This window comes from Antrostomus carolinensis, unplaced genomic scaffold (assembly GCF_000700745.2).
Source record: "Antrostomus carolinensis isolate BGI_N321 unplaced genomic scaffold, ASM70074v2 scaffold50281, whole genome shotgun sequence".
NCBI lineage: Eukaryota > Metazoa > Chordata > Aves > Caprimulgiformes > Caprimulgidae > Antrostomus > Antrostomus carolinensis.
In genome coordinates this window covers 42894-53020 of record NW_010293010.1, presented here as the reverse complement: position 1 = coordinate 53020, position 10127 = coordinate 42894, and the positions used below count along the sequence as shown (strand labels likewise).

Sequence of the window (10127 nt, the reverse complement as noted above, 5' to 3'; positions counted from 1 at the left end):
GTTCAGCAGTGAAATCCCAGGAAGGGATAAGGCTTTCCTTATCAGGAGATACTTTCCTTGGTGTTGGGTATATAGAAGAGACTGCCTGAGCTTTTATGGCAGTGTAACTACCCAGTGGACAGACTGTGTTGTTTGCAGAAGTTAGTACAGGAAGAATTCGGGCTACATCCTACTCTTTCCTCCTCCAGTCCACTCATTCAGCAGCAGATAACATGATTTCAGAGGTCTCTCTGTTCCTGTGGAGTTGTGTTCCTGACACGAAGGGAACTGAGTTCATCTTGTTTGGGCTGCTTCTGCTCTACGTGCTGTGCTTCAGCTCTGTGTGTTCCCTCCCACAAACGCAATGTTCAGTGCAAAGCTTACCGCACGACCAGCTCAGCAGCTGGCGTTGCAGCTCTGTGGCTGTGTGTGAGTGATACAGTGCCTTCACGCAATTAACTTAATGGATTCGGAGAACCTCCAGAACTCCTAGCTTGGAAATATTCCCAAGGGAGACTTTTTTTTTTTTAAATCTCTTTAGAAGTCACAGGAGTAAAACTGAATATAAAGCATTTGGTGTTTTTTTCTTATGCTTAAAATATAGCCTCTATAAAATGAAATCATTCCTGCAAGCCACTTTTGGCTCCCTTTTAGTTTTTCCTTAGGGCCCCATTCTCATTCGCACTGGCAGCAGTGCAAAGTTGCCTTGACTTAAATGAGAATCAGGCCCTTTATGTCAGCATTAGAGTTAAATCTAGGCCAGTGTGAGAGTCATCTCCCATTAGCAGAGGCTAAATACCTGCTAGAAATTGGAATTCAAAGGGTGAAGCATCGTACTGTATCACTGTGTTGTGTAACGCAACTGAGATCAGTCTTGTTTAAATGAAGCAACGGCGAAAAGGAAGTCAGATTAAATGCAGTCCATTTTGAAGGGTGTAAATGGGTATAGGAATTAATTTCAAGCTTTTTTTATCTCAAAACCTAACCAGAGAAGAGTCTGCCTGACCTGCAACAGTGAATCAATTTCATTAACTGAAACAGTCATGTGGAAATCTGAGATTAATGTTTAATACCTACATGCCTGTGTCCCTCATCCCACCACCTTCTTCAACAGAGTCAGGTCCACGATTAGAGTTGCGGCAGTGTTTATGAGGTGCTGCATCACAAACTAGGGCAGCACCCTAACTCAAATGTGCAGGTAGTCCTATAGAGGAGTTTCAAAGCACATCACCTGTAGAGTATGCAGTAACTGTGAAAGACGTGACAAAGCCTTCCTGATAAAAAGGTAGAAAGAAGTCTGTGTAGTTTAGGAGTTGCTCTGCTTTTTTTGTTTTGTTTTTAAGAGGGCAGCGAACTGAACACACATGAAAAGAGCAGATAAAGCAAATCTGTATTCTAACGGCAAGATGTGTTTTCTCTTTTTTCCCCTCTGAGGTGATTCACTGGAACTCACCAAAGAAGCTGCGAGTGAAAAACAAGCACGTGGAGTTTTTCCGCAACCTCTACCTGACATTCCTGGAATATGATGGGAATTTGCTGAGACGGGAACTCTTTGGCTGCCCCAGTGAGGCAGATGTTAACAGTGAAAATGTAAGTGGGATGTCTAAACCTTGACTATTTAAAGGATGGTTCATACAAGGCACAGGCTACGTGAAGACTTGGAGAGTTGGTGGTGTGGGTAGTGTGGTGCAGAAGGACTCAGGAGAATTTAGGTCAGTGCTCAGATTTCAGGAGTGACGCTGTGCAAATCATTTAATCTCCCTATGCCTCAGTTCCTTGCCTGTAAAACTGTCATATTAATCCTGCCTTTCCTCTGTCTTTTTTTGTCTACCTTTTTTTTGTCTTGCCTTTTATAAGTGTCCAACAAAGGTAGCATCGCAAACTGAAAATGAGGATTTGGGCTCTTACTTCCAGTAGGCAATTTTGCAAATCTCACCCTTAGACCTAAAACTTTCCAGGGGAAGGGCTTGTTTCTTGCTGTGTGTTTGTTCAGCATAGAGTGATGTCAGTTTTGGTTTGTAGATGCTAATGCACAAATAACAAAGAAGAAATGAAAATATCAAGACTGCTAGATTTAGATCTACAGGTTTTTGCCATACTGCAATCTGTAGAATGAGTTAATACTTCTAAGTACACAGAGGCTGTGAGACTGCAGGTTTTGTCTGCACTGCCCCTAACCAAACACAGCAGCATTTACATGTATCTGCATAAAATTTGCAATCAAAACCTTTCAGACAAATCAAATCCTCTGAATGTGGTTGAAATCAAGATTGTTTACATACAGATGTTGGGGTGTGTGTGTTTCTCTTAAAACGTATCATTCCAATGTAAAAAACTGTTAACTGGAACATTTATACACAGAATTCCTTGTGTATAATGTGGTCTCCGGAGATTTCTGGATCAAGTACCAATTTTGGCTACATAGTCTGAAAGAAGATAAAACCTGTAATATTTTATGTTATCTTCCAGAAAAAAAAAAATTCCTAAAATATACAACATTCTCTGTATAAAAATCAATAAAGCAAAGCCAGTGTCATGTACACATTAGCAGTTAAGGGGTAATTGGCAATCAATAGCATCATTGAGGCTTGTAGTGTTTCCATTTAGCCTGTGGATAAAATAACCACAGGAGATGCCATTCCCAATTTTTTAACTAGCACTCAGAAATTGGATTTTAGCCCAAGGCATGGCTTCACAGATACTTATTTGACCATCCCCCTGTCTTCTGAAAAGAGTGGAGAACGATGAGAAACTGGAGATAGGCATTAATGGGGAGAGACTGAAGCAGAGGGAGAGAGAGAGCACAGTGAAAGCAAAAACACATGGACAAAGAAAATCCTCTGTAAGAGTGAGAGGTTTTTAGACAATCAAGTAAATTGAATATGATAAAAGACCACTAAGAGTCTGATGGTCAGAGAGATCAAGATACAGTAGACAGAGTAAAAGGTAAGATAGGAAGAGAAAAGGAGAGTGGGACATTTTTTAAAAAGATAACAGAATAAAACATGCCTTCATCACACTTTAAGAATGAAGGTTAAAATTATACTGAATTCACAATATGTTGTGTGGGTTAGAAGAGCATAAATGCAGTCACAGACTTGTTGCTATATTTTACAGAGCTCTGTAGATCTTTAATAAACAGATTTATTCCAGATGACAAGTTGCTGGGGAGCAGTGCACAGTGAATGTGAGTTCTTGCTGCTGAAAATGGCAGTCCCGAAAGTTTAAAATGGCTCATTTTCCTGAACTTGTATCTAGTTGACAGACACTGGAAATGACTAACTGTTCAAGCCTGTTTCTTATTCAAGACAAGTAGAACGCAATATGGTATATGGTATGGCTTGTGTCTGAAAAAGAAATGTAACTCATTCTTTCTTGTATAAATAAAAAAAATGAGATACTGGAAAAGAATGAGCTAGACATACAAAAATACACGAGTCCTAACTTGCCAAGAGACACCAAAAAGTTAACATCCTTCTATCAAAACAATCAGATATAGGAAAAAATCTCTCTTCAGATAGCTTAAGAGTAGTCACTTAGGAGAAGACATTGTTTATTAGTTACCTTTGATGTAAGCTCCCCTCTAAACTTCACAATGTCCTTTTTATTGTAGACTACAAAAAGCAAGTTTCAGCTTTGAAGTTATGAGACCCTAAGAACGGGATTATCATGAAAACCACTCTTTCTCTCGCTCTGTCTGCAGTAGCATATACAATGTCACAAGTGTCCTATTAAAATACAGTACATTCCCATGACCTATTGCAGGATAATCTTCAAAAGCGGAGCATCTTGTAAGGTGAGCAGGGAACCACTGTTTGTCATTCCTCCCAGTACAAGAACTAGGAGGCATGAAGTGGAAATAGCAAGTGGCAGGTTCAAAACAAAGATAGACATTTCACCCACAATGTAATGAAGCTTTGAGCAGGAGGTAATGTTGCTAAAAGTAGACATACGCTCAAAAGTGACTCTTCATGGAAAGAAAATCAATCAGGAGCTGTTAAGCTTTGGTGCAGAAAGTCCTTGAACTGCAAGTTCAGGACTAGGGGAGTGTTCTGAGAAAGCATCACTGTACACTCCCCCTGCTTTTTTACCCTCCTCTCTAGGCAGCCAGCTCACAGCTGGAGACAGGATGCTGGACTAGATGGAACTTTAGTCTTAACAAGATGCAGTCATACATTTCCATTAGGATTCCTAAGCATGTGTGTTATGTAAAAAGCTATAATTTCTGAAAAGTCAAGTATCTATAAAGTAGGAATTGTTATTTGATTTATCTTAATACCTATTATTTTTCCTTTCTTCACTGAAGTGAAACTAGCAGCCCCAAAACATAGTTGTGGTTTATTATGCTAGGCATTGTATATGGGTAAAAGGTGCTCCTTCAGCTGCCTGTGCTTCTCTGCACTTTGGACCAGTGGACAAAATGTTAGAATAGCTCTGCTGGTTTTATAGTCAGAGAGAATTACTTAAGCAATAAATGCATTGAGCCCTGCTGTGGAAGAAGTAGTGGCTTGGTGTGAGTCTGTCACTCACAGTCTGGCTATATCAGAATCTACCCTTAAGGTCTTGTTCCAATGTGCCAGCTTCTCTACAGTTTAATATTTGTAATGATGTTTTATTTAGAATGTATCCTGTAATTAAGGAATCTCATTTGTAATATCTGTAAAATGTGAAAACGAAATGTGGCAGTGGGTACCATTGGGCTGGATCTGTTACTCTAAGGCCCCTTTACGCTTCTCATCAGTACTGAGATGGCCTTAAAATGAATGTTAATTATGTATCTTCCCTTTTTAAGGACTCTACAGTGCCAGAGAGATGTAAAGGGGCATTACTTTAAAAGCTAATTATACCTTGCTAATCTCTCTCACTCTTCTTCTGTGTATGTGTGTGCATGCATGTATGCTTAAATTTATATGTCTATATGTATGTGGAAGGATTAGTACTTTTCTTTTTTTAATCTTTGCTAGGAAGTATAATACCACCAATTGAATTTTGAGAGATCTAAAGGCAGTCTTTGGATTTTATACTGCTTAGTCCTGATCTAGTCAGTTGTTGATCTTCAGCTGCACCCAACAGCACTGTTACTAGATTCCAAAACATTACAAATGGGAATCAACAGAACAGATAGGGCTCTGAAACAGAAATATTGAAAGCAAAGAAATACAGACTGGGGTAATTTTTCTGTTTATGTAAAAACGTTTATATGTATGTCTGTATTTACATGCACATTTCATTCTTTACTTGAAATATTCAAGCTGAAAGACCCTGTGTGTTGCAGGGACAGGCTGTGGACAGGAGCCCACCACATGCTCCTTGCCATAAAGCAGTACTGTAAGTCCCCTTTCTTCAATATGTACTAAAATGAGATTACACAGAGCAGACTCTTCTCTGCAAATTGGTATTACAATCACCCCTTTGCCTTTTGTGCAGATTCTGGTTGGGAAATTCAGAATATAAACCAAATCCTCCTATAAACACAGCCATTGACTCAAGTGGCCTTTGAAGCACATCCTTAGTCACTCCATCCTACTTATTCCATGCTATTTCCCCCTTCTCACTCCTTCATTCTTATTTCAGTGCAATGCAGAAGATTTTAGGATAACCCACAAAGGCGAAGCTCACCCTAATCTCGAATTGGAACGTTTTCTATTGGCTTTTAATGCTTATGTCCAGCATTTCATTCTAAAGGACCTACTGTAAGGCCTAAAATATTTCAACAGGATCTTCTCTGTACCAGGCTATCTCTATAGTTACGCTATGAGATAGATATTGTAAACCTGATTTTAGCACACAGGCACACAATCTTTCTTTTAGCATTCTCATAAAACTCTTTCCTGCAGACAGCCTCTCACCAGGTACTTCTGCCAAAGCATTAAATATGAAGGTTGAATGAGGTGTCCCCTATTAGTGAAGCCCATGTCCTGATCCAAAGCCCAGAGCAAGATCAGTGGGAAGTTTATCACCGATTTCACTCAGTTTAAGAAAAGGACAGTAGATTCCCATTAGAGAAGACTTTCAGAAAACACAGGAAAAAATTCTCTGCAGATTTTTATTTTCAGATGTTCAAATCAACAACACAAAAAAGCAGTATTAAAAAATCTAGTTCTCCCTGAAAACACTTGCTTAGGTGTATACTTACTTACTAAATGTGTTTTTACTTATTTACTTTTTTGTGCAAAATCAGGGATTCTTAATACTAGCAAACGGCTCTGCATGCCAGCTTCTAATATCCACCAGAAGAGCAGGAGATTCTAGCAATGTACCACATAGTATAAAATCTACTAAAGAATGTAGCAATTTTTGAATGTCTAAAAATAGCATGCAAAGGGAGCTTCCAGGTTAGTATCAGGGTGCTGAACGTGCAGTCAGACTGATGCTTTGAGTACCCTTTGCTCCTGCAGAATTTCAGAATACTGCATCATTTGTAGGACTGGAATTTAAATTTGCTATTTTGTCATGACATAGTCTTCCTCTAGTAATAACAGATGTTATATGGCAGTTTTGAGGTGAAATCCTGTCTTATCCAGCTGTGGTGTTTCTATTATTGTAAACTGTTATTGTTATTAAATGCTGAGCTGGTAGCCCGTCCTCTTAGCTGCCTGAAAGTTGCCATTATACCACTTGCAACTGCTTGTAATATTGCTAGATGGAGGATCATGTGGACTGGATTTTTTTTGTCATGCTGGTATGCCTTTCTTTATGTTTTCTCTAATTTTTTTTAAAATGAAACATGGGGAAAAGCTTGTGGGGTTTGCCCACGCTGCAAGTTCTGATGACCTCTTCATTGGAAATACTCCATACCTCAGAGAAGCAACTGACTTTTGGGCCAGGAACGTGTCTTTTACCAACCTGGTGAAAACTTAGGAAAATTATAATGCTGAAAAATCATGGTTTACACATCATCAGTAGTTTTTTTTTACTTTAAGGAGGCACAGATCTCTGGAGACTCTTTCTTAGGAGCGTGCATGGATACATCTGACCAGATTATATATATATCCCAGTGACACAGCAGAGTTGAGCATGCTGCAGGCAGGGAACCTGTACAAAGACTGGCATTTTCTGTGACTGTTTCTTCTGATTGCTCCATGCTGGGTTCTGACTAGACAGTAGAGCTAAGAGCAGGATCCTATTCGGTCTCTGTTCTGAGGGACATCCATTGATGTCCAGACAGTATGGAGGAGAAAAAATCCAGATTCACATACAAAAGGGATGAAAGGCAGAAGGGAAAGTGTTAATTGACACGTAGGTTGTGGAGAGAGAGTGTTTGGAGCAGGAAGTGGAAAGGACTGATAGGTGCCTGTAGGTATATGGAGTTGGCAGACTACTTGAATAGGGACCATGAGACTAGAAACAGGGCTGGGACTCACTTAGACCATGGAACTTGACACACAAGAAGGAAGAGGGCTAGGAACTATCAGGAGACCAACCTGTCAAGGCACTGTGCTGTGAGGGAGGTCTGGGAACAGCTCAGCCAAGGTTTGGCAGGGACCTGGGCAAAGGAGATGCGGAGGACTATCAAGGTCTGGCATCTGCAGCTGAGATCAAGGGAAATTACACTTCGTATATACAGAACTGTCTAAGATGTTATGCATGCCTAAAAATTGGATTCTTAATTGTGTTGATTATTTGTGATCAAGATAAGATGTTACTTCCATTTAGTAAGAGTATTAGCTACTTTTTACATGCTGCAGCAAAATTCCTCTTGCTAGGTAGGCTTGCTCAGACACTATCCTCTTTGTCCTTAGCACAGCTTTGTTTCACAGAAGGCTCGGTTTGACCCATAGCAAATATACAAAATTTTATGGTGTGGGAGAAATAAAAGTTTAATTGATGTGGGATTAGTCTGACTTTTATTACTAATCATTGGAGAAGCCAGAAGTACTTTATGTAGGTCATCCCAAGCAAGACACAGTGAATGCTTTTTCCTCGCTACATCATCGTCTGCTTTGTTTATGCCATGCTAAAGGCAACGGTGAATTCAGACCCTTTGAAAGTGCTAAATGTTGCAATCCAGGTTGCCTACTGATGGAAACTGCGACAGTTACATAGGGGGAAATGAAACTGCTGCAGTTTATAACCAGATTAGAGTTTCATCCTGGGATGGTGTTAGTTTTCATCTCAGTGGCTAAACTGAGTTGATTTTTGGCTATGAATCGTAACTACACACACATGGGAGAAGGAAAGATGATCTGAAAGTTAAAAGTTTTAATATAAGCTGCCTAGTTCCTGTTGTGTTACTGTTCTATTGAGTGTGTGACTTAAGCCTAGTGTCATCTGACCTCACCTCAAACACCTGATGAGAGAGAGATGCCTACATTAGGGTTTTTATCCCCTTCCCCAAGATCTAAATAGCCTCTCAACACAAAACGTTATTTGTTGATGGGGTTTTTTAAATATAACCAATCCCTCAGAAAATACTTCTGATCATGGATTTTGGATTGATCTCAGATTTTGAATGCATCTCATCTGAGATGAAATCACATAGATTTTGGTGGGAAGAAATTGTTTCTGTGACACAGCAGTTAAAAAAACAAAGCCAATTACAAATTTGCTTACACTAGGAACAGCCTTAGGAAAGGAGATTTATGAGCAGACTAACCCATTCACTGGTGAAAGGTACATGTTGCGTGCCCTGGATCATTTGGGTATACCATCTATCACATGGATAGAAAACAGCACCTCATTTCATACAAACATATTAGACAAATAGACCTGGTAAATCATGACGATTTATGGTAGAGTTGAATACCTTCTGGCCTGCCTCTGCCTCTCCAGCCAGCCTAGCTTCAAAGACTGCTTTTCCAGAGACGAAGTCTGATTGCCTGCTACAGCTGGTCACCTCGAGAAGTAACTTAGCATATTTTTTTTTATGTATCTGTCTCTTTGTTTTGGCATTATGCATGTCATGGCTGCCATTTTTGTTTCTGAAACGAGTAACGTCATGATGCTAATGAAAGCATTTGTTGTTGCCTACTACATTATTTCCTAAGAGAACATCTACCATACACAGTCTGAAAAGAATACATTTTTCAACTGTGATGGCGTTTCCTAGAGGTGACATTTCCCACACACTCAGTGGCAAGTAGCCTTAGCATTGAAAATCTTGTAGAAACAGTGAATCTTATGCTATGCAGTACTCACTTATGAGAATACATGATGTCACTCAAAGGTTGAGAAGTCTTTGCTATGTTAGGCATGTTGTTATAAGTATAATGGAGGGGTCTGTAATGGGTATGCAATCTTATTACCAAATCCAGCTGATATTAAGGTCCTCATTTTGATGGTGCCCTGTGTTTAAGTAAGCATCTGTTTGCGTGAATCTGTCAGCATTCTGATTATAAACCCATCTTTTCAAGAAGACATAATGCAGGAGCAAACCTTAAACAAAGCTTTTAAGTTCTTTTGTCTGTAAATAATGGATCCATGCAATATGCATGCTGTAGATAAGATTATATCATTGGAGAAATTTTATGTGATCATGTAACTGAAAAATAATACAAGGTAACTCAGAAAGAGATAAATTTAAGTATGTATGTGTCTGTCTTAGTCAATTCCTTATCTTTTGAATGGTGTGCATTTTTGACATTCTTCATTTTAAATGTATGTGTAAAAATGGCATATGACTGTGCGCAATATACATTTATAGATTGTATGTGTCTCTGCACAGTAAAGATGAAGCAGCCTTTATATTGTGTATGTGGTACTGGGGCATGGGTACCTATATGAACAGGGCAACAAAGAAAGTGAGTGATGGAAAAGGGCCCTGAAACCACGTAAAACTGTGCAGCACCCAGCTGATGGTATGACGTGGACAAATTATTAGGACCATCAGCTTCAGTGAGATAGCTTGTGAGCTTACAGGTTTTGCTGGACCAAATCCAGAGTGCCTGCTGTCTCCAGCATTGATTCCAGTAGGAGAGTTTTCATATGGATAATCACATGCTATTTCTTTCCAGTGCCTGTTGTTTCACCTTTGCGGGATAGGCCCATCCTCAACGCAGACTGCTTGCCACATACGCAGTGACAGTGCTACAGGCCAAGTCACAGCCTGTCTTGTGCTGGTTGTCCTACCTGAAGGAGCACACCTTAAGTAAGCTGTGTTTGCCAAGCCTGGAGAGCATGGCTCTTAAGGCTGCCTAGCAGTTTAGGCT

The 10127-nt window shown here is 39.7% G+C and overlaps 1 protein-coding gene across 1 annotated transcript in view; it reads left to right on the top strand.

Annotated features, from left to right (window-relative positions):
- Nucleotides 1-1413: 1413 nt before the first annotated feature.
- LOC104532046 (LARGE xylosyl- and glucuronyltransferase 1) overlaps nucleotides 1414-10127 on the top strand; it is a gene marked incomplete at its 5' end in the record, with an annotated part of 33519 nt that continues 24805 nt past the window's right edge. The window contains one exon of the mRNA XM_010177135.2: nucleotides 1414-1569. Coding sequence (XP_010175437.1) covers nucleotides 1414-1569 — 156 coding nt within the window. The remainder of the gene's footprint in view (nucleotides 1570-10127) is intronic.